General features: G+C 42.2%; 1 protein-coding gene across 1 annotated transcript in view; it reads left to right on the top strand.

Moving 5' to 3' along the window:
* MCPH1 (microcephalin 1) overlaps positions 1 to 24,163 on the top strand; it is a 265,284-nt gene extending 241,121 nt beyond the window's left edge. The window contains exons 13-14 of the mRNA XM_008572047.1: positions 10,458 to 10,695; positions 23,755 to 24,163. Of these exons, the coding sequence (XP_008570269.1) occupies positions 10,458 to 10,695; positions 23,755 to 23,810 (294 nt within the window). The 3' untranslated portion in view covers positions 23,811 to 24,163. The remainder of the gene's footprint in view (positions 1 to 10,457; positions 10,696 to 23,754) is intronic.
* Positions 24,164 to 25,694: the final 1,531 nt, after the last annotated feature.

The raw sequence follows: 25,694 nt of genomic DNA, 5'->3' as shown, positions 1-25,694 counted from the left end.
TTAGGAAGTGCAGACGCCTAAGCCCTCTTCCAACAGAAGGAAGGATTTTTAAGTTGGTTATTACTCAACTTTCCCCTGGCCGTTTGTTTCCTCAGCCAGAAGTTGACAGAATTGTCTTTATTCACTCTTGAGATTATTTTATGTATCTTTTAGCCCATTTCCCTGAAACTAAGAACATAGAACACTAATTTTTTCTACAAAAGCCCCTAATTCTTTCAAAAAGTATTGCACTAACAGTGTTTCAAGTTTCAAAGTTCAAACTTGTACTTTTGCACTGCGAATCAAGCAGAAAATGAATGGAGCCAATATGGGAATTCTGCAAGAGCTACGTTGAGCTCTGCCATCATGGTCCCTGAGAGGAAAGACCTCAGGTGGAAAGTTTGGGGAATGCTAGCTGCAGGTGTGTTCAACAGAGAAACCCCAAGTGTGATCAGTGCCTGTCTGTGACACTTACCTTTTTCTTACCCTTTTCACACCATGTTCTTGGTTACTGATTAGAATGCCCTTTTATACCTTAACCCTGAGTCTTACTTCTTGTTCCAACCCTTCCAGAGGTAGGGGCTGGCTCTGATTGTGTGCTGGTCTTCCCAGCCTATCTAGTTCAACTCTTGATCAAAGCCCTAATCTTCCTCAAATCTGTTTCCTCTCAGTGATGACAAAACTTCCAGAGGAAGGAAGAAGGACTGCATCTATCTTCTTTCTTTTTAGCTTCCTGCTTAAGGCTTTCTTTTTTCCCTATGATGAAGAACTATAATATCATTTTGCTTAGGAAGTGCAGACGCCTAAGCCCTCTTCCAACAGAAGGAAGGATTTTTAAGTTGGTTATCACTCTACTTTCCCCTGGCCCATGCGTTTCCTCAGCCAGAAGTTGACAGAATTGTCTTTATTCACTCTTGAGACTATTTTATGTATCTTTTAGCCCATTTCCCTGAAACTAAGAACATAGAACACTAATTTTTTCTACAAAAGCCCCTTTCTAATTCCTTCAAAAAGTATTGCACTAACAGTGTTTCAAGTTTCAAAGTTCAAACTTGTACTTTTGCACTGCGAATCAAGCAGAAAATGAATGGATCCTCCCATGGCGTTAGTTGTCACTGCTGTCCAGATGACTCCAGAGTAAGGTCTCTAGCTGTGAGCAGCCTGCAGACTGTACCTCTAAAAGGAAACAAACTCCTATTTTTTTCTACTATACTCACATACAGAACCCTTCTGACACCACCTGTATGGTGTTTTTTCCTCACCAAACAATTCTCCGATTCTCTGCAGGCACCAACTGGATGTCCTACAATTCAATTTAATTCTGATACTGTCTACCTGGAGTTAGTCAAATCCCACAAGTCAAGTGCTCAGTCCCAGAAGACCACCCCCATGTTGGACGCCGGTCGCACGTTGCAGTCTCCCTTCTGACTTCAGGCTGACCAGCTGAAAATCAGGGGTTTCCATGACCCACTCTTCGGCTTTGATAATTTACTAGAAGAGCTCACAGAACTCAGAGAAACATTTTACTTACATTTACCAATTTATTACAAAAGATACTATTCAAGGATACAAATGAACAGCCAAAAGAGATGCACAGGGCAGAGTACAGGGGAGCAGGGCACACGGAGCCACACGGAGCCTCCACACTGTCCGGCCCACCACCCTCCCTGCACGCGGTTGCGTTTGGCAACACGGAAATGCACAAGCTCCCAGGGCCACTCAAGAGCAGGGCACACGGAGCCACACGGAGCCTCCACACTGTCCGGCCCACCACCCTCCCTGCACCCGGTTGCGTTTGGCAACACGGAAATGCACAAGCTCCCAGGGCCACTCAAGTGCTCATTCACGTAGGCAGCGTGGATTAAACCATTGTCCATTGGTTCCAACACTCTAATGACCTAGATGGTTCCTCCAGCCATCAGCCCCATCCTCTGGGAGTCACCTCAGTAGTGTAAACTCAGGCAAGGCTGAAAGGGGCATAACAAAAGACTCTTCTCTCCCCTCTATTGTGCAGAGAATTTTAAGGGTTTTAAGAGTTCAGTGCCAGGAACCTAGGGCAGATGCCAAATATATATTTCTTATTATATCACAGTCTCACAGCCTCACACTGCCTGATTTGGTGAATCTCCTCCATCAGATTCATCATATCTAAAGTCAAGCCACATTTTCCCACCTGCCAGCCCGGCTCTCCTTCCCAGCCAGCTCCATTCTCAGCCGGATCACCGCTCTTCTAATCCCCTAGCTACATATGCTTCCCTTCCCCCTCCTCCACACGCGTTGTTAGTGGTTCTTGTCTTTTGAGGCTCACCAAAGATTCTCTACCCCCTTCTGCATTCCCTTTGTGACCCAGATAATCTAGATCTTTATCTACCATGCTTGTCCAGCACCAGAGTCTGCCCTTTTAATGCATCTTCGCATCAGCTCAGTCTCCACCGCGATCTTCTCGACCCGTGCCCTCACCCTGTACCCCTTGGTGGGGATCCGCTCCAGCACTCTCTTCCGGTTGCCGGCTGTGCTCTGCACTCTGTCCCAGCCCCTCCTGCCCGCCCCCATCCATGCCACCTCTTCACCCGCCCTGTGCTGTCTCCTCGCTGCACTTTCTGTTTCCTGCTTCTTCAGGCTGGTGTAAGATCCTGTTGCCCTGTGGAATTTTCTCCCAGGGCTCTACCCTACCTGATCTGTGCCTCTTTTTGAAATCCTTTTTGTCTTGTCACTATTGCCCTGGAAAGTATCTAGCTTGATATTTCCCAAGCTAGAGTAGAAGCTTCCTGAAGTCAGACTATATTCTCCCTCGTCTCCCAAGCACAGTACTCCATAATTACTTGGTAAATTTGTTAATTCAACAAATATAATTGAGCACCTACTATCTGCCAGGCACTGTTCCAGGTGCTAGGGGTATATCATTGAACAAAATAAGTAAATAATGCAAAAAATAAATGATATGTTATGTTAGAAGGTGATAAAACTTATGGCAAAAGAAAAAGTAGACTAGGTTAAGTGGCTTGGGACTGCTGATGGTCAGGAGAACATTGACATTTTAAGTAGGGTGGTTAGGGCAGCCCTTGTTCATTTCCTCAAACTGAGGAAAGACTTGAAGGAGATGAATTAGCCCGGCAGAGAGGAGAGCCAGTGCAAAGGCCCTGAGGCAGAACCATGCACAGAGCGCTGGAGGAATGAGGAGGAGGCCAGGCTGGAGTGGAGTGGGTGAGGAGGAGTGAGGGGGAAGGTCTGAGAGGCCGTGCTGCCTGTCACTGGGGCTTCAGCTTTTACTCTGACAAAATGAGGCAACCACATTCTGAACAGAGAAGTGACATGAGCCAACTTGTGGTTTTAAAATTCTCGCTTTGTTGAGAACCTGTAGAGGGGACAAATTTAGAAGAAGAAAGGCCAGTTCATCAGGGAATCAGCTGCTTTCCACGTGGATGGTCCATCTCCAGCAGCCAGGGGAGGCACGTTCGTGTATGATGCTGCAGGGGAATCTGAATGGCTCTCTTTGTTGCTTCACTGTCCTCAGTGTGGTGGGGAGCAGTGTCACTGCTGAGCATGAGAAAGGTGCTGCAGTTCTGGAGGCTGGAGACAGACGGGTGTGAGTGGCCAGCGAGGAGAGGGACGAGTGTGCGGGCTGAATGTGCGCCGTTGTGTTAAGGCCACACTGAGGGTGGTTATACTGATCTAAAAAATTCCTCTTCTTTTATTATATCTTTTAAATTGACATACAGTAAAACTGACACTTTTTTATTTACAGTTCTATGAGTTTTAACACACATATAGATTACTGTAACCACCCTAAGCATGGGGAATTGAAAAAAAACAAGGCACAAATTAAGGAATTATGTGGCTGTTGGGGATCAGAAAGCAACACCCCAAAGTAAAAGCTTCAGCAGCAGCCTCAGAAACAAAGCTTTCCTCTGACCTTCTGCCTTCCTGTCTCTCAGCCTCCTTCTTCCCTGAGGCGAGCCAGAGAAATCAGAACCCCTTTCCCCAAAGCCAGTCATAAACACTAAAATTATACTCTGATCTCTCCACCTCCCCTCACAACCCCTCTCCCTTTCTGTCCTGGAGCTGGCCATAAAGAAATTGTCTGACCTGATCTCTCCACCTCCCCTCACAACCCCTCTCCCTTTCTGTCCTGGAGCTGGCCATAAAGATATTGTCTGACATGGGGCCGGCCCGGTGGCACACTGTGCTACAGTGCGCTGCTTGGGAGCGCGGCGGCGCTCCCGCCAAGGGTTCGGATCCCATATACAGACCGGCCGCTCACTGGCTGAGCGAGGTGCGGGCGCAACACCGAGGGTTGCGATCCCGTTGCCGGTCCCGGTCCGGTACGGGTGCGACACTGAGGGTTGTGATCCGTTGCCGGTCACGAAAAAAGACAAAAAAAGAAAAAAGAAATTGTCTGACATACTTTGTCTGATTGTAGGTCATATGACCCCTGTTTCAGAGGGGTCCTGCCCCATACCCAGGAGGAAGGAATGCTACACAGAGAGGCCAAGAAGAATCTGAACAGACAGGCCTTGCTGGATTTCCCCACTCAGTCTATGAGCAGTAGATCACACTTTTCTTGTCCAATCATGCTTCTACTCAGCTGTGCCTGCTTCATGGAACCTAAGCATGAAATGGACAGTTTTCCCTATATCTTTAGGTCTTCATTCTGAAGGCTCCCGTGTCAGGTAAAACTATGATCAAATAAAATTTCTTGTGTCATGTCTTCAAACTAGTCGGTAGTGTTTATCAGGTGATTTTTCAGAGAACCTTCAGGGGGTTGAAGGGACATCTCCCCTTTGCCCCATGTGGCATGTTTGAGGAAGAGAATGACAGGCTCAGTTGAACTGTGGGCACTAAAGTCAAAGAGGGAAGGCGGGGCCAGATCTTAGAAAAACCAGAGTACCCTACCCAGCTGAGAGATTACATAAAGTTATTAGTGAAATCGACCACATTGTAGGTTCAGAAGTATTCACCCAGAGGAGGGTGTGAGTAGATCGTGCTGATGATTGCACAACTCTGTGAGTGTACTAAAACTAAAAGCTTGCATTACTATTAGAATGGCTTCAAGTATTCCATATTTCAAATCTAAGACAGCGATTGTGTGGCCCACCTGTGTTTTCTGTACCGCTCAGAGAAAGACTGCTGCTGGTAAAAACAGTGACTTGCCACACATTGTAAGACGCGCTCTTACACTGTTGTGAGAATGTGGGAAGGCTCATCTTAGAACTGTCAGCAAGGGCCGGCCTGGTGGCGCACTGGAGAGTGCACCGCTTGGGAGCGTGGCAGCGCTCCCGCGGAGGGTTCGGATCCCATGTGGAGACCGGTTCCCGCTCACTGGCCGAGCGCAGTGTGGACGACACCACACCAAGGGTTGCGATCCCCTTACCGGTCACGAAAAAGACAAAAAAAAAAAGAAAGAAAAAAAAAGAACTGTCAGCAAGCCGAACAGGTGACCGTCGGGCCTTAAAAACTAACACCACCTTAAGTGACATTACAAGCGGCGCCATTATGGGCCCACAAGGGCGTATTAACGTGGCAGCCTAAGATAGTGCCAGGAGGAAGTAGGGTGGGGGTGTCTGCGGGAACCTTGCCTTAGCCCTTATTGCCCAAATACGCGCTTCTGCGCTCGTGAACACTGCGTGATTGCAATAGCTGGGCATTGAGACAGGATGCATGCTCTCGTAACCTTTAAGCTGATTGGAGGATGTAAAAACCTCCCTTCTCCATTTGCCTTTAAAGTCAAGTGCTTGTGTGATAATAAACAGAACCCCCGCCACATCTGAGTGTCCTTTAAACCGGGCTGGTTGGGGCCGGGGGCTGTGCTCACCTCTCTTTGTGGCTCTCTTGCCCATCTCCTTCCAACAGGGACTGGAGGGAAAGAGGAATCTGGGCAGTCTGCTCGCCCGCCACCCACGGGGGAGAACAAGGGAAAGACTGATAACGAGGCTAGGGCTGATCGGGTCGGCCGGCGGCTGACCCGACAGGTGACTTTGAAGATGAGTTCTCCTAGATGGAAAAGCAAATCCACTAACTGAACCTTAACACCAAGGGCTGGAGTAAATGAACCACCAGCCCCACCCCGCCACAGCGTTTTACTCCTTGGTCATGGGTAAATAGCTGGGATTCCTTGAAGCTAGAAGCATGAAGGAATTCTCTTCTGCTTAGCTTTGTCAAACAGTACAGTCTGCCTTGACCGACTTCCAGGTAAGTAGATTCGAAAGGTCTGAGCTGAAACCTATTAAATCAGTAGCTTTTCTGATGAAGACAAAATGCAAACACAGGCAACAGTTTGTAAAGTGAAGCTGATGTCTCTTCGGCTTAACTGACAGACCTTCAGTGACAGTCCTTGTCCTTCACAGCTGAGGGTTCACATGAAGACTGAGGGCAGACAAAGATGCTCACCCTCTGCCAGCTGCCTCCTCAGCCTACACTTGTGCATACACATAAGTGCATGGATATATGTGAGGTGACCACTGCTGAGAGCAGCAGGACCCCTTCTGAACTTCACCCAGAACATACCCTAACCACTAACCTGTCCTGTTAATTTGGTGGCTACTTAACCCTAGAGCAGACAGTAAGCCCCACTTTAACCCCCTTTTCTTCCATGATTTCTTTTAAAGAAACGTCTGGGTTCTGTAGGGAAAATTTGTTCTTCATTGGAAAACCATGCTTTTGTAGAATGGGCACACTCGCAGGTTATCTGATTCTAGCTTTCATTACCTTTGAGCTGTTTTATGACTCTGTAGGTTATAAAGAACTACCGGCAATGCAAACGACTTGCCTGTGGGCATGAAATGAATTGCCTGGTGGAGGGAAAAGCTCATATTTTTTTTGTCCATATGCAAGTTTATTTCAGTATTCCTAATTTCTAAATGTATTCTTCAGATTCTCCTTTGAAACAGTTACAGCATGTCTGAGTTGAACAGAAATAACACACCACAATGGTCCCCAGCTGTCACGCCCTGCTTCACACATCCCTCTATGTCCTGTGATGTCCACATGCCCTGGCCACATGCCTTTTTCAGGGGAGTGTGTGTATAAAAGTTTGAAATTAAATTAGAGTTTAGAGCAAATTGCCATGAATTGCTATTATAAAAGGGATTAAGAAGGCAATGAAAACAGTCAACAGCAAGTGGACTTCAGAATTTCTGCATTTGAGGTTTTTCTTTTCAATTTCAATGTAACACATAGGCCCATGGAGTGAGACCTGACGGTGGCCCAGTGAGAGAACACCGTCTGCTGTGCCCAGCTCTCTTACCCTTTTGTGCTATTTGCAGCCTTATAGTTCTCAACTAACTTTTAAAAATGTACTAATAGGGGAAAATAGGGCTTTGCTGGATAAGAAAGTTGACTAGCCAAGATCAGAATTCTTAAGGCAATGTCACAGCCTACAGTAGCGAGACAACTTTATCATATGTGCCTTCAAAGGCATAGAGTGGTCTCCAAGGGTAAGGCTGCCTTGGTAATTGTATTTTCAGACAATTTCATAAATCAAATTTCATAAATCACTGAGTACCTGTGATGTGAAAGTTCCATGGGGCCGAGATGGATAACAAGGGCTCTGTCCTCAGGGAACACAGGGGAGGTCTCCCATTCTTAAGACCTTCCTGTACTTGGATGAGCTTAACTGAATCTCAGTAATAAGCAGAATCACATGTCCTATTGTATTTGTGATATAAATAAAATGTGCTAATTAGCATAGTTTCTATAGCAATGAGCTGCTTGTACATGTGTGCCATTGTATACATCAAGAGCGTATTTGTGCGATAAGTTCCCAGTTAATTTTTAATTTTAAGTAGCCCGGATCTTGATTAAGCTTTTGCAGAAATTACTTGCATTTAGAAAGTTAGCATACACAATTTCAATAGTTTTTAGTGAAGAATAACACTTTATAATACTTTGTCTTCTCTGCTTTCAAGCATTTTAATTTGTTGACTTTTGTATTACTTGTTTTAAACTGAGGTAAGGGACCCTGTCTTTAATCATCATTATTCCCCCAGCACCTTGCAAATGTTCAATAAATGTGAGAGAGAGAAGAATCAAGAACCAAAGACATTAGCTACCAAAGTCATATTCTAAACATTCGAAAAGTTTACTTTCTTTTCAACTGGATTAAAGACAGGTTTGATTTACTGCTTGTCCATATAGCAAGGTATAGACTTGATGCCATGTTTTGTTGTTAATAAAAACTGTATCATAAATGTGTGTGTACATGGGCAAATGTTACTGGATTTTGAAAAATACACAGCAAACTCTTAACAGTGGTTACCTCTTTTAAGTGGTAGGGGGTGTTAGAACTGTATCATTTGGATCCTTTGGGCTTCTGAAAACAAAAAATTCAACAAAATATTAACTTACAGAATTAAGAATTTTTTTCTGACATAAAAAGGACAAAAGAAGACGATTCCCAGTTCAGTCAATCCAGTGACTTTAAAGTGTTTTTCAGGATCCAGGGCTTCCCATCTCCCCACTGTGCCATTATTCAGTATGTCCTGTGGCCTCAGGTGGCTTCAGTAATGTAGACATGACAATGTCCAGCAAACAAGAAAAGTGTTTTTGCTTTTGCATCGGATTATAATAGCAAGGGAAACTCCCCCAGAATCCCACCAGCTGACATATTCTCAGGTCACATTGGCCAGGATTGGGTCCAGCCCTGCTTAACCTAATCATTTGCAAGGGAAATGAGACTGCTGTTATTAGCTTGGACAATGCTAAATGTTCTCCTTGGGCTGAGAAAGGGCCCCTATCTTGACCACATGGCCATGCAGAGGTTAGTACCCCGTCCCAAAGAGTCTTCTTTCTGCCATTTTGGAGGAAAAGACAGGAGTGGATTTGAATAACAGAAAATAATGTCTAATGTAGGAAAATTCCTTTTTCACTTTTTACCCTTCTGTATTGTTTCAATTATCAATTGCTTTTATAATTAATTTTTTAAATGCATGGCCATGTCCAACTTTAAAAGGAAAGATATTCTTTCCAGATCTCCTGTTTCGATGCAGCATGGTCCAGTGATTCACTAAGTTAACAGATTCTAGTGATTGTGGGGTTTTTCTTACAGCTTGATTCACCATTTAGCCAAAGCAAATCTCTTGGCATGCTTCAGCCTCAGTATGTTCATCTGCAAATTTAAGTCAATAACCCTTTCCACTACATGCACAGGAATACGGGAGTCTTACTAAAACATATTAACAAAGTTGCCACAGGAGCAGAATCATCATTTTCAAGTCAAGTAAGAGGTGTTAAATGCTCGGTATTATGTTGTAAAATTCAAAACTGGGGATGAGAAAAGAGAATTTCATGGCCATGCTTAAGTGTATTGTGTCAATTCCATTAATGTTAGAGCTATTGTTTCATGGTAGGATATTTTCTTTAAAACAACAGTAGTATGAAAACCTACTGGAAGCACAACTCCCTCTCCAATTTTGTGAGAGATGTAGACTGTAGAACTCATTTTTTGCTGTCCTCCTACCTCCAGGGTCAGCACGCAGGGCCCTGTCTGCTGCCCCTTGAGGGAGAGGGCTCCCCCACGGCCCCCACCCCAGTTTAAACTCCTCTGAGAAGGACCCCTTCATCCCTTTCCCATACTTCCCCTAACTTCTCTTAGCCATTGATTTCAGATATTATAGGAGAAATAAGCAGCTTGAAATACACAAAACAGGTGGCCCTCATCCTCTCCTGGAGGGTATTTGCACTTGAAATAAAGTCTTTCCCAATTTGTAGTTAGTACAATATGTGTTTAGAATAAATGGGTTTTCCCACTGTCTCTTGGGTCACCCAAGCAACCTTAACTTTATCAGGATAAAAGGAAGTGCAGTTTCATGTCCCTGTTTCTGAAATGTTTTCCACTGTCTTCAGCTCTTCATAACCATTTTCATAACAGCTCACTGAAATAACTTCTAGACACTTGCCTCTCCCAACTTAATGTGTTTTAGGAATAGCTACAGGAATTCTACCTTTGTATTGCCTCGTTCCCCCTTTACCATCTAAACCATGGTGCTAGCTTTACAGCACTTCCTAGATTTTATAGCAGTCATTTGCTGCCAGGAGTCCTGGAGCATGTTGGGTTGAATGGCGCTGTTCCAGTGAGAGTGGAGTCCGCGTAGCACCAGGTCTTGCTCTCACTCATGCCAGGTGTCCCGGCCACTCAAACAGCACCTGCAGAGCGGAGCCTAGGTTCTCCTGACTCTCTCAAACAGTTGATTACTTTTCAGTATTTTGTTTTAGAATTTGTAAGATTCAAAGGCCTACATGTTTTTGCCTATAAATTTGCTTTCTTCAAATTTTACTCATGGCCACTTCAGAAAACATCAGTTTTATGTCATTAATGTCATTATCTTCTCTGTGTCCTCAGAATTCAGAATTCCTTCAGGAATATGCAGACTTACATTCATTCTATTCTTTTCCCAAAAAAGGAAGTGAGCTTCAGGGTTAAGCTGCTCCAAAGAGTGGGACGGTTTCGTGCCTTTCTAATTCCATGTTGTCTCGCCCCACAGGTTTGCCGGCTGGAGCGCCATTTGTCCACGGGGCAGTACCAGGGAACCCTCTTTGCCGATCAGCCGCTGATGTTCATCTCGCCGGCCAGCAGCCCCCCCAGGGCCAAGCTGTGTGAACTGGTACACCTGTGTGGGGGCCGAATCAGCCGAGCCCCTCGCCAGGCGGGCATCTTCATTGGGCCCTACAGCAGAAAGAAGAAAGCAGCAATCAAGTATCTGTCAGAGAAGTGGATCCTAGGTAGGAATCCAGGTGCAGAAATGAGTGTGGATCATCTAGTGGGAACACAGACAGGGAGGGCTGGCAAAGGCTCTTGCAGGTCTCAGTAGCCAATGGGCGTTCACTTGAGCCACTGTTTTATGGTCCCAGCTACGTGGACAGGTTTAGAGACAGGGAAGCTTCATGCCCATGCCCCTTCCACATGGCCTGGGAGCCTCCCAACTCATGGTCAGTCTCCATGCATCTGCCTGCAGAGGCATGTAATTATCCTACACATTCCAGCCCTTTCCTGTCACCTGAGGGGTAGTTCACAGGGGGAAAGGAAATTTTAGTAGACTTTGCCCACTTTACTTCCCTAGCTCGCCTGAAAGCCACGGTCTACCTGAAACCACCCAGAACTGTAAGCTATGGGCACAGGCCTAACTGAGCATCACCCTTAGACAGCCTCTCCTTGACAGCCTAACCCCTTCTGCTTGCAGGACTCCTGGGCAGTGCCCGGCTGTGAGGACCAGAGCCCCAGTCCCTGCTTCACCCCTCTCCTGGGCACGTCTCATGATAATTTGTTTGCTCATGTGCTCAAAGTGGTGTTAAAGGCAAAAAAAGAGCTGCATCTTTTATTTCAAAAAGCAAGTATAGTGTGACTGTAATGTGCAGGTGTGGCTTTGACTCAGTGTGCGGTTATGCCAAACACTACACGAGATTCTGAAGAGAAAGGGGTGGTACAAGACAAGCCCTGACTTTAGGAGGCTGTCATCCCACGTCTGGTGACAAGTGGGCTTCATCTGTTATGCCACCTTGGGAAGTGGGCTAAGGGAGAGTGTGGAGCCAGGATGGCCATGATGGGGGTGCGGAGGGAGGCAGGACAGCAGCATTTCTGCTGGAACTTACTGTCCTGTGATGGAGTCACATGGAACAGGATGAAGAAGGCTCGGCTGTGATGATAAGCTTCACTTCTTCCTCCATGGGGTTTTGATAAATGTTGTCGCTCAGGCTACCATAACAAAATACCACAGACTGGGTGGCTTAAACAACAAATGTTTATTTTCTCACAGTTCTGGAGGCTGGAAGTCCAGGATGAAGGTGCTAACAGGGTTGGTTTCTCCTGAGTCTCTCTCCTTGGCTTGCAGACGGCCACCTTCTCCCTGAGTCTCACATGGTCTTTCCCTTGTGCTTGGGCACCTTTGGCATTCCTTGTGTGTCCAAATCTGCTCTTATAAGGACCCCAGTCAGAGTGGATTAGGGCCCACACCAAAGACCTCATTTAAACCGATTACTTCTTTAAAGGCTGTGTCTCTAGATGCGGTCACATTCTGAGCTACTGGGGGTTAGGGCTTCAACATATGAATTTGGGGGGGACACAATTCAGCCCATAACAGTGAATGACTCCAGTTTCAACCAAGATCCTCACCTGGCTTCTTCAGAAGTACGGTTATTCTCTCCATCTCCGTCTGTCTCTTTCGACCTGCTTCCCTGTCCTCCTGTGTTCCTTACTCAGTCTCCCTTTTATGTGTTTCTGCTTCACTCTGAATTCCCAACTTCTGGCTCTTTTCACCCCTAGTTCAACAGAATCTTTTAATAGATAAGTAGATACATGTTTGTCCAAGTTACATTCAGATATTATAAGTACATATATTTTATGAATATCTTTTAAATGATTGATGGTCATCCTCTGATATATTTTAAAAGTATGGTGATCAAAAGTAATTTTTTTGCTATCTGGCACAGAGTAATTTATCTTTTGCCCAGAAACTAACTTCAAAAGAAAAAAAGTAGGGGCCGGCCCAGTGGCGCACTGGAGAGTGCGCCGCTTGGGAGCACGGCGGCGCTCCCGCTGAGGGTTCGGATCCCATGTGGAGACCGGTTCCCACTCACTGGCTGAGCGCGGTGCGGGCGCAACACCAAGGGTTGTGATCCCATTACCGGTCAGTAAAAAAGACAAAAAGGAAAAAAAAAAAAGTGAAATAGATTTTAGCTACAGTCCAAAAGCCAGGAGGCTGTTTACTCTTCTAAATGCGAAGAATATAACCTTTACAACATCCTATGTTCTGAAACAGAGGTTCTTGTTTTGTTTTTTAGAAAAATGTATGTATCAGAATGATACTGACTACAGCCCAGAATTGTGCTTTAAAAAGATGTCTCCTTCAGTTAATGGAACTGTGCACATGACTGACACCAGCAGTCCGCATCAGCAACTGGTCTTTTCAATGTTTGGAAATCATGTCCTGTGCAGAGGCCTGAATCTGGTCTGCACTGCTATTATTTGCAGGTTGGGTAACTGCTGGCCCTTCCTGCTGCTTGTGCAGTCTTGTGTACAAGTCACACTTGATTCAGATGCCCACCTAGTCCCTTGGGTTGTTTTGCCACGGCTCTCCTGCTGATGGGTTTTTCTGTAACATCCAGGCTCTGCCACTAGCTTATTCTCTGACCGGAAGCAAACTACCTTTTTGTTGCTTTGCGTTGCTTCTCCCCCCACGGATTTGTCACCCCACTTCCCCTGGTGACAGAGATGCAAAGGATTACTCAAAGCCCATCTCTACTGAACAGTGAGAGGCCCCAAAGTGGTTAATCACCCTGGGAATGCTCAAGCGAGAACCAACCCCTTCCATTTGGGAAATTAACACCGAATTGGGGTTCTCTTCCTGCATTTATTTTCCAGACCAGGAAGTTACAGGAAGAGAACAAAGGTGGGGTTATAGTTTAACAATATAGGCTGGTAACTTTCAGTGAAACAAGCCAGATGACATTCCAGTAAGGCAATTAAGTGGTCCTACCAACCACAGTTTGACCTTAGCAAACATTCCTTCTTAACAGCAATTTCTCAGTATCTTTATATAACAGTCAGTAACTAGTCTGTCTTTTGAGCCAGCAAACTGCTGTGCCACAATCTTTATCTTGCAACAGAGACTTATAGCCTGAGGGAAATTTCCAGTCCTCCGCAAGGTCAGTATTTGAAACTGCAAGCCTTTGGAAAACCAGGCCCTGTGAAGTATATTTTTAGTATATTCCACACCTTTTCTCTCTCGATCTCATTTGCTTCATCTGTAAAACAGAGTAACAACCTCCACCCTGCTTACCTCACATGATGGTCGAAGGAGCTAACACACAAGAGTGCAGAATGCCCTGCATCTGCAGCAGACACTCCTGAGCTTCGCTGGAGGACAGTGTCTGTGGCTGTGCTGGGTGGCCGCCCCTGACCATTCAGCAGAACAACATCATGTCTTTTCAAAAACGTTCCCCTCCCATTAACTTCCATTATAATAAACACTTCTCTAGACACTATTTTATTCTTGAAATGTTATTAGATTAAAATTAGAAAGATATCAAACCATTTTAAAGCACCAATTTAAAAGACAAAGTTATGGGCCGGCCCGGTGGCGCACTGGATAGTGTGCCGCTTGGGAAGCGTGGTGGCGCTCCCGCCCGAGGGTTCGGATCCCACATACAGACCGGTTCCCGCTCACTGGCTGAGCGAGGCACGGGAGCAACACCGAGGGTTGCGATCCGTTGCCAGACACGGAAAAAGACAAAAAGACAAAAAAAAAACAAAAAAAAAAGACAAAGTTATTTTATGATAATTTATACAAGGCAATACTCAGAATTTATAAATTAAATTTGATCCACCTGGAGTTGCTGTGTTGGGTACCTGGGAGTCCTGAGAGTAGTGTGGATAAAAAGTTAAAATCTGGAAAGTAACTTATTGTATCTACTTTCCGATTTGTAATTTACCATCCAAAATGAAAACTCCTGGGTATTTTAGCACCTTCATATTTACATCTCTATTTTATGGTCTTTGTTTTTGCAGACATAATAAACTCACCGGGTGTGGACACACAGGAGATTTTTTTAGCCACCAGAAACCTCTCTGAGAAGTTTCCTTTTGGCAGGCGAGGGGCAGGTGCAGAGGGAAAGGTGGGCACCAAAAATAAATATCTCTCCCCGGGATCTTGACATCCTAGCACTATAATCTATCAGACCAGCTTTTTATCCCTGCACTGTGTGTATCTCAAAAACAACATTTATGAGCATAAAAAGTTTGATGATGATTCTATTTATAAAAGTCTCTTCTGACCTCAGCTCGGGGTGGCCCCTTGCACTCACCAGCCTGCCCTTCTGGCCGCTTTGCATCACTGGCATGGACCAGTGAGTGAAAGTATGAAGTCACCTGATAGGGCTCACATGAAACTTAAGCCATGTCTTACTCCTTTGCTCCATGGAGGAGTTCATATGTGCCACGTTGCCTTATAATGAGGTTATTTGAACAGTCCTGATTATGTTCCCTACTCATTCCCTAGAGTCTGTTTTCTCTGAAACAGCACCAAACTTGGGCCAAGATTTTTGATGAATCATTCAACCAGAAGAAGAAATGGGGATTTTTGAGAGAGAACACACTCGTGAGCACTTGAATATGTATGAGAATACAGGAAAACAGTCAAATTCCCAGCACTAGGAAGTAAAATGTTACCTTTACCTGATAGCAGTAATGCATATTATATTTGAAAGTGTTTCCTAATTATTGTATTTCCCCCAACACTCCCACAAAATATAATTCCCATTTTACCTATCAAGACACAAAGATGCTGGGGCCTGAAGGAACTTGGGGGGCTGCAATGTGAGAGCTACAGGTGGAGCTGTGAGCCCTGCACAGCCCTCCTGGTTTGTGACTTTTGTGCTGCAGTCATTTCTGCTCATTCTTTCATTCCCCTCTCCTCCCCCGCCCCACCGGTGTTGTCATGTAAGACTGGTTTGGCCTTTCTCAAAAGACATATTTCCAGTCTCAGAAACCCTTTTATTGTCTGGGCTGTGTTCAAATGATAAGACATACGTTTATGCTATTGTGGGAGCATAATGTAGTATTCTCAATAGTGTTGCCAAAAAAAAAAAAAAAGTTCAGCCTCGGCACAATTTCCTTATAACTTATAAAGTGCATTTGATTTGAATGTCAGTGTTTTCAGAAAGACCCATGATAGCATGTGGGCCCTGCTCTTGTGGGCCTGCATCATTCAGCACTTCCACTGACAACTAACCAGAAACATGCATGGCTCTCAGATGGGGCGTTTTGTGAAACCAGGGCCATTCGGGAGGCCTCAGATCTTCGGGCTTCCTCATTAAGTAGATATGTGAGGGTTGTTCAGGATCACCCAAGTCCACATTTTCGTCGCTTAGATGAGGAACCAGTCACGGAGAGGCGAGGCTGTCTGCCACGGGTGGAGAGAATGGAGAGGAAGCTGGTCTGCCCGGGCCTGCTCCCCTTTTCACATGACTGCCCGATTTACTCTTGCCAGAGTTTCCAGACCCACTCGGAAAGTGACTGTGGAATTGTAGGACACAAGTTCAGACGATATGAAGAGTTGTTTTTGCTTTGAGTTGTTTTCAAAACAGATAAAATCTACAACGTAGAAATGAATGAAAACTAAAACTGGTGGAATTTTATAATTTCAGCTTTTCTTAAAAAATAGAACTAGTAGTATTTTTTTTTAATTAACTGCTAGCTCTTAAAATGGCATTTTAACATTAGCTTTGGAAAAATATATGGAAAGAGTGTGCTGAGAAAGTGGATTTCTGAGCTCTCCCTTTAATTGCATTGGTTGGTCAACTAATGGTTCTAGATGGTTGTCTTTGAAATTTCCTGACCATTGGATTCCTTTGTTAAGTTTACTCCAACAGAATTCAAGTCACTGGATGTGAACTTTATCAAAGATGTAAAGGTTAAAAATCTTCTTAAAGGCAGGCAGGCAAACTGGAAAATAAAAGATCCGTCTTTGCACTTTTACCAGCCAAAGGCACATTCCTCAAGCCTCACTTGAAAAACAATACGAGCACAACAGCCAGCTGTACATGCAACTCAGAATAGGAAATGCTGCAAACATGGCAACATTTTATGTCCATCAGTGAAATGGAGTTGTCAGTTTGGGAAGTCAGACTGGCCATAGCTGAGCATCTGGGTTTGACAGGAACTTTTTCAAGACTGTTTTGCTGTACACGTTCACAAAGCCCTCCCTGTTGGGGAGAACACTCTAGTGTTTAGCAAGTTCCCTGCAGCTTAGAGGGTCTGAAAGGTTCACAGACATAAGAGAAACTTCGAAGCTCTGCCTCCTGATGGGAAATTGCCAGTATTCTACTTTGTTTATTGACCTGGTTAATTGATGCTGTGAGCTATGACTGCACAAGAGGTGGGCACTGTCCATAAAAGCCACAAGGGAGGCAACAAAAGTGGAAAATCAGTTGACTGCACCAGAATTAAAGGCTTCTGTGCATCGAAGCACACAGTCAATAGAGTGAGAGGCAAGCTAAGAACAGGAGAAGGTATGTGCCAGTAATAAGATTAATATCCAGAATACATAAAGAACTCCTGCGACTCAACAACCAAAAACAAATAACCCAATTAAAAAAATGGGTGAAGAACCTGAACAAACGTTTCTCCAAAGGAAATATACAAATGTCCAATAAGTATATGAAAAGATGCTCAACATCACTAATTATTAGGGAAATGCAAATCAAAACCACAGTGATAAAGCATCTTACATCCATTACAATGGCTACTATCCAAAGCAAAAAAATAAATAAATAAATGTTGGCAAGGATGTGAAGAAATGGGGACCTTTGTGCACTGTTGATAAAATATTGTAGCCACTATGGAAAACAATGTGGTGGTTCATCAAAAAATGAAAAATAGCATTACCATATGATCTAGCAATTCCACTTCTGCATATATATCCCAAAAAAACTGAAAGCAGTGTCCCAAAGTGATGTTTGTACATCCACATTTACAGCAGCATTATTCACAGTAGACAAAAAGTGAAAGCAACCCCATGGATCAATCGATGGATGACCAGATAAACAAAATGTGGTATGTACATTCAATGGAATATTATTCAGCCTTAAAAAGGAAGGAAATTCTGATACATGCGACAGCATGGATGGACCTTGAAGACATTATGTTAAGTGAAATAAACCAGACACAAAAGAACAAATATTGTATGATTCCATTTACACGAGGAACTTAGAATAGGCAATCACAGAGAGAGAAAGTACAACAGATTACAGGGGCTGGTGGAGGGAGGCAGGGAGTGGAGAGTGATTGTTTAATGGCTATGGAGGTTGAGTTTGGGATGGTGGAAAAGTTCTGGACATTGATGGTGGTAATGGTTGCGTAGCACTGTGAATGTATTTAATGCTATTGAAGTGTACACTTAAAAATAGTTAAAATAGTGAATTTTATGTTATGTCTATCTTATCACACACAAAAAATTTTAAGACATGTATCCTAGTTTTAGTAGTAAGTTTTACCAAACATTTACAGATTATTGCAGAGAAAAACAGAGGGAAGCTACTCACTTCATTTTACAAGGCTAGCATGATCTTGACCTAATACTAGTATAAAAAAAATTATAGCAAAACTCATTTGTAAACATGGGCATAAAAATCTAAAATAAAATATTAGCAGATCAAATTTAGCAGTGTGTTTTTAAAAAAACACACACATAAACAAGTAGAGTTTAATCTAAAAATGTGAGATAAAAAAATTATAGCAAAACTCATTTGTAAACATGGGCATAAAAATCTAAAATAAAATATTAGCAGATCAAATTAAGCAGTGTGTTTTTAAAAAAACACACACATAAACAAGTAGAGTTTAATCTAAAAATGTGAGAGTAAATGAATAGCATTAAGTCTTTTTTCTAATCCACTAATTTTCTCAGTATCTTAAAAAGCATTAGAGAAAATCCACTACCCAGTCATGGCAAAAACGCTTCAAAAACTAGGAATAGGTGATAACTTTTTAAAGATATCTATAAAAAACCTACAGCAAATATTTAATGACAAAAACCTTAGTTTAGATTTAAGTCAGATACAAGATGCACAAATGCTATTATCCTTACTATTCAGCAATGTTCTAGAGTTCCCAATCAAAGAAATAAAGTAAGAAAAAAATAAAGTATAAGATGTGAAAAGAAAAGGACAAGTCATATTTGCACGTGTTACAATTGTCTACATAGAAACATCCAGGAGAATCAAGAAACTGTTATAAGTAACTCAGCAAGATTGTTCTTTATGAAAAATCAGCTCTCTGATATCATTAGGCCAGTGATAAATAATTACAAAACATAATAGAAATAATAGCAAATAATAGTTAATTCATGGCTAGCCCTGTAATAATGTCATTTTGCTCACATTTCCTAGGTGGGAATCAAAAGGTGGCATTGTGGGAGTCATTCATAAACAACAGACTGTCTTTTCCATGACATGACCCAAATCTTTCGTATACTCCTAGAAATATGTCACGTATATGAATTTCTCCGGTCAAATATCAGAGCAGAAGAAAATGTTGAAAACAGCTACGTTATTAGGCCAAGCTATTTCCTTCAAACACATCACAGGTCATCCATTCATTTACTCAGTAGAAATTTACTGAGCACCTATCATAGGCTAAGCATATTCTAGGCACTACAGGTATAGCAGCTGACAAGACATATGCAGCCCTTGCCCCTATGGGACGTACATTCTAAGGGAGAAGACAGAAAACAAAATTTTTAAAAATTCTTACATTGGTAAATGCTGTGAAGTAAATAGGGTACAAGTATGGAGAGTGACAGTGGGGTGGGCTCCTTGCTGAGGAGCTGCATTTGAGTTGAGACCCAAAGTATAGAGAGCACGGTGGACTTGTGTAGATCTACAGGACTTTAGCCTTTTGAAGGAACAGGGAGGGTAAAGGTTGGGAGGTCAGGAGAAACAAAAGGTCTAGAGGCTAAAAGGAAGGGAGAGAGGACAAAGCACTAGGAAATGAAGCCGGAGAAGTAGGAAGCTTCAAGCTAAACCACTCTGGACCATTCGAGGCCTTAATCGACAATGGGAAGAAGTTTGAATTTTGTTGTAAAAATAAATGGAAGTCACCGGAGTATTTTAAGTAGGGAAATGGACTCTGACCCATATTTATAAGTGGAAGCAGAGGGAGTGATTTTAGGCCCTTGAAGTGGTTCAGGTGATAAATGATGGTGGTCAGGGCTAGGGTCCTACGATGGAGGTGTTGTGAAGTTGTCAGGTTTTAAATATAAATTTCAGAGCCAACTGCACTTGTTCATAGATTTGATGTGGCATATTAGGGAAAGAGAAGAATGGAAGATGACCCTAGACTTGAGTTCCGAGCACCCAGAATAATGGTGGCTGAGATGTCTGGAAGCCAGGACCCAGGAAGAGGTGCTGAGGAAACTGCTTTATTCTGTCTGCTGAAAAGGAGCCTCAGAGACTACCATGTGAAAGGCAGGAGAGGCCAGGCCAGCTGGCTCTGGAGAAAAGCGAGATCACAGGATGAAAATTACACAGGGAGTAGCTCTGGGCTCATTATGAAAAAGGACTTTAGGAATATTAAGAACCTGCTGGGTTCGGAGAGGCTAGGCCAGCTGGCTCTGGAGAAAAGCGAGATCACAGGATGAAAATTACATAGGGAGTAGCTCTGGGCTCATTATGAAAAAGGACTTTAGGAATATTAAGAACCTGCTGGGTTCTACTGCTAAGGGGTACCTTAGGTAGTGAAGCCCCTGAGGCTGGGAGGCCATCATTCCACAGTGAAGGAGAGGCGATTTTCTTAGCTGAATGGACATCTGGCTGCATGGCCACTGATGTTTCTCCCAGCCCTAAAATTCCTAGCCTATTTTGATAAGCGAAGATAGAGCTCCCAATTAGGTTCCCACGTGTTCTTGAACTCTGCACCCAGTACCATTAGCCACATTTGGCTGTGGGCAGTTGGAGTTTCAGTTAAATGAAGTGACTTGCTCACCGTACACCACTGAAGAGTTAATGTTGGCAGTATGTTGATTCCATGTCCATATATATAAGACCACACAGAAGCAAGGCTAGTAAACTTTAACTTTCATGAATGTGTGCCAAGACCTGCTAAATGACATTTTTTTCTTTATTTTTAAGTGGGTTTGTGGCGGGGTTTTCAGTTTAAATTTCATGGAGCTACTTTTACTTGTTTTTCTTTATTTTTCATGGAGCTGCTTTTAGTTCGGTTTACTATTGGTACCTCTTTCCACTGGCGAGGACTGGCATTACTCTAAACATCTGTCCCATGGTCATATTTTATTGCGTGTTTGAAGATTATGCATTGGTGTGACACTGGCATTTGAAGATGTGGCTATCTTCAATGCCAAATGGACTTAGGTAGGAATCATTTTTCCTGTGTGTGTCACAGTGGGAACGTGGAGGTGTGAGGTGCTCTCTGTGCATGGCTCTTGGGCTGTTGGCCAACACTCCGTGGTCAAGTGCTCTTTCATCCTAATCCCCAATGTGCTTAATTCATGCTTGGTCACAACACCATGTGCACCTCAGTACCATTTCTCAGAAGTCCACAGGTAATTCCCCAAGCAGTCAGTCAGAGAGCTGCAGACTTTGTGCTGAGGTTACATTTAGACTTCTGTCTTACCTAAATTTAAAATTGTTAATTCTCCAGTCAGCCTTTTTCCCCACCACAGTAAATGGACAGATGATGGATGGATGGATGGATGGATGGATGGATGGATGGATGGATGGATGGATGGATGGATGGATGGATGGATGGATGGAGTGATTCTTGATTTCATGGCCAAAGAATTGAAACAATAGAGAAGCACATAGGGTACCCCAATCTTTCTACCCTTCCTTAAAGTAACTACAATAAAAATGGAAGTGTATCTTCCAGATTTAAAAAAAAAAAACATATTTACATAGAAATAAATGTATACAAGCAATAGATATTGTTGGGGGATTTGTTTTTGTACAGGTAGATCACACATTTTTCCGTGAGTTTTAATTTAACCCTGTCTAGAAGATCCTTCCAATTTAACACATAAACAGCTACTTCAGTCTTTGGAGGTATTGTAATTAATTTATGCACCCCCAATTATTAGACATTTTGTGTCATTTACACTGTTTATTTTAAACTCTGTGTGTGTGTTTTAATTGGAACAATTTAAATTCAATTTTAAGAGATTGTCTTGAGCTATAATTATTTTACCCCAATCCCAGGCATGAGTGTCTTTAGAAAATAGATACATAGTAATCAAATTACTGTGCCGTAGGGTATGTGTACTTTAAATATTGATATATAACTGACAGTATATGAATTCCTATTTCCCCACATCCTTACTAATACTGGACATTACCCATATTTTCAGTGTTTGGTGATCTGATGAATTAATACAAATAGATGTCACTATTTAATTTGTAGTTCCATGATTACTGAATTACTCGTGAGTGTGACTATCTTAGAGAGGGGATTTGTATTTCATGAATTGCCTGTCCTTACTCCCTACCTACTTTTAAATTGGGTTGTTTCTTTTTTTCACACTGTTTTGCAATATTTATATAATAAGGCCACTAATCTTTGGTTATAAATGTTATAAATTTTTCTCTGTCTCTGGTGTTTAACTTTATTTATGGTGTCTTCAGTATTACAGAGGTTTTAATTTTTAATTTTTTTTTATAAGATCAAATACCTCTTTTTCTCTATCACATCTAAATTTAGTGGTTTTGTTTAGGAGGAGCTTTCCCACCCCCTGAGCTTTAAAAGTAGTCTTCTGTATCTCCTATTTATAGTTTTTGTTTTAATGTTTAGATCTTTAATCCATCTGCAGTTTATTGATTTTATGATGTGAGGAGACCATGTCATTTTTTTAATAACTTGTCTATTTTCCACTGATTTATAATGCGTTCTTTGAATCATCTCTTATATTGCTGTATAGGTATGGGTTTGTTTCTAGTTATTCCCTTCTGTTGTTCTGTTCGTCTGTTCTGTGCTAGTAACATACTGTTTTACTACTGTAATTGTATACTGTATAGGTATGGGTTTGTTTCTAGCTATTCTCTCTGTTGTTCTGTTCGTCTGTTCTGTGCTAGTAACATACTGTTTTACTACTGTAATTGTATAGACTGTATTGGTATCTGTGAATGTCAGATTCTCTGTCATTATTCCACTTTTTCAAAATTGTCTTCCTGTGCATTCTCTTTCATATAAACTTTAAAATAAACACGTGAGTTTTCTTTTTAAAAAGTTTGAAATTTGGGGCATATGTTGAATTTCTAGACTAATTAGGAAAAAGCATCCTTTCTGTAGTTTTTCTGACTTTCAAAAATGATATTCAGGCAGAAATCTAAGTGTAAAATTTGAATTTATAGAGTTTTTACAACCTGGAAGAAAATATAGCTGAATTACTTTATAACCTGGGTATAAGGAAAGGCTCGCTTACCTATGACGCAAAGTCTAGATGCAATAAAACAAAATATTGATATAATTATAAGACATAAAAAAAATAAAATGTTTGCGTGGCAAAAGTTTGTGTAAGAAGAGTCAAAAGGCAAATAAATGACAAACTAAGAGAAGATATATTCAACATATATCACAAATTAAGGACCAATATTAAAATGTAAGTCGTATCAATACCTACTTCACTGTTGTGAAGAAAATTAAGTGGTATGCCTCATGCTAATTGTTATAATTACATATATTATTATTTATAATACAATTATATAAATATATATGTAAAGCAAAAGTTAGTATTCTTTCCTTCTGAAAGCCATCTGAGAGTCCTTCACCAGGTCAGACTAGTTTTTCTTTCATTTTTTCTATATACATAGAATATATCCATTTTTTCTTCTTTATACCATACAGCCGTCATGGCTTTTCATCTTTCACCACTCATCAGTGTGACTTCTTAAGGTCCTTCAAATATAAATTTATAATTATATAATTGTAATTATAACTGTATAATTGAACAGTAATTGTAATCATTAATTTAATTCACCTTGTAACCCATTCAGTGCTGACAATCGATTGTGTTTCGCTTTCATTCTAACAGCAAGAATAGAACTGAGAGCAGTGAACTTTCAAGAATTAAGGAAATAGTAAGGGAGTGTTTCCAGCCAGCCAGTGGGCACACCTGTAACATATACATGTACATATACATATACATATACATATACATATACGTATATGAGATCATATTTTAAAAATCTTAAATGGTCAAGAGCTGCATTGTCCTTATGACTACCTGTCCATATAGCATATATGACTTATAAATGCAAACTGCTTTTCTCTCTACCTAGATTCGATCACTCAGCACAAGGTCTGTGCCTCTGAAGACTACCTATTGCTGCCATGATGGAGACACCATCCCACGTGGCACTGCAGACAGCTCGCAAAGCTTTGGATATTCAAGTGAGAAACAGCTGCGAAGAGAAGGAACTGACATTTAAGGCTGACTTTTTATATCATCATGTTTGCCTGTGTATGTTGTGGTTTTTATTTTAAGACTCCTTTGTGTGATTTCCCAATGACTGAATTTGTTTCAGAAAGGGGTTGGCCAGTCCTATCTGGGCCTTTTCTACATAATGTCCCTCTTTGTATCTTAGTAATAATCGTAATTAAAAGGTTACAGAACCTTTGTCATTAAAGCAGTGTAGTGCCAAATAAAAAGTGGAAATTTAAATCATTTTATTGCTGAGAACAATCAAAGAATGCTCTAAGTCTCTTGACTTGGACTCCAAGGTCTTTATTAATATACTAGATATGAAGGACATTCATCAGTTATCACGGTTACTTTTATGTATCTGAAATTCTTCTGAAAGTGATTAGGGAAGGCAGGGTGGGGAGTACTGTACAGTGATAATCGGTGTCCTCCGAGTGGCCCTGCTTCTCCAGGCTTAGTTCGTGGTGAGCAGAGGACTACTACCCAGAGGTCACAGCCTGCACTGCTGCTTTGGTGCTTGCTGTCCACCAGATGAAACTGGCTGGTGGGGCCAAAATGTAGACACACTCACTGGTCAGTCACCTTCTAACCAAGAGAAATGACAAATTTCAGTGGGGTTGAAGTTGCCACTGAGACCTCATCATGATTCTATTTCCTCTCTGTGTTATTTATCTATTGCTATCTCAGCTGTTGTTTCCACCTCAAATACATTTCAAGTCCCTCAGCAAGTATAATGGATCAATTTTTAGACTAAACCTTTGAGAAAGCAGTTAGCAATGCAACTGGAAATAATGAAGGGTTTTCACTTGGTTTTAAAATAATATATACACCCAAATAATCCCCTCGTGACACTCAGCCTCCAGCAACAGTTGAACTTCAACACAATTCAGTGGTCCTAAATCTGTTCTCTTCATGTTGTAAACCCTGCTTCTCTATACCCACAAGCATCCTGGGCTTGGCTGCGTCTCCGTTCAGGTACTTTGGCAGAGCTCCCATAGCACCACAGCATCCTAAGGAGGGTGATGAAAACTGTGCTGACTCACACTGGGAACAAGCCACAAGATCTCCCATCTGCCCACCTCCACAGCCACATGGTACCACCCTTGCCTTCTGTCCAGCGATCTGCATCCTCAGTGCTAAGTCTGATGCCTGATGCTAACCAGCTAGTGGTCGGTCAGGAGTCTCTAAAAGCTAAGATTTTATGAGGATTGACTTGTGGTAGGCATCACACCATGTATTTTATGTGTGGTAGCTCATTTTATCCTCACAACAACCCTATGAGTTAGTTACAACAGCTCTGCAATCCCTTACCCAAAACACAGGGCTAAAAGTTCTCAGAATTCTGAATTTTTTAAAAATTTTGAAAGGTGTATGGCTCTCACCACTTTTATTCAACATTTTATAGAGATTCTACCCAGAAAAGAAGGCAAGAAAAAGAAATTAAAAGCATACAGATTGGAAGTGAAGAAGTGAAATCTTTATTCTCAGATTACATTATAGTATATATAGAAATTATAAGGAATCCCCCCCAAAAAACTAGAATTTATAGAAAGTTTAGCAAGATTATGGGATACAAAATCAATATTCAAAACTAACTGAATTGTATTGTGTTTTTATATTATCAATAAGCAATTCAAAATGAAATTAAGGGGCTGAGCCTGTAGCGCACGTGGGTTCGGATCCTATACAGGGATGACAGGCGCGCTCACAGCACTCACTGGCTGAGCGCAGTGCGGCCAGTCTCAAAAAGGACAAAAAAAAAAAAAAATGAAATTAATAATGGAATTTCATTTACAA

This window comes from Galeopterus variegatus, unplaced genomic scaffold, assembly GCF_000696425.1.
Source record: "Galeopterus variegatus unplaced genomic scaffold, G_variegatus-3.0.2 Scaffold749, whole genome shotgun sequence".
Classification (NCBI taxonomy): Eukaryota; Metazoa; Chordata; class Mammalia; order Dermoptera; family Cynocephalidae; genus Galeopterus; species Galeopterus variegatus.
This window is presented reverse-complemented; position numbering and strand designations above follow the sequence as displayed.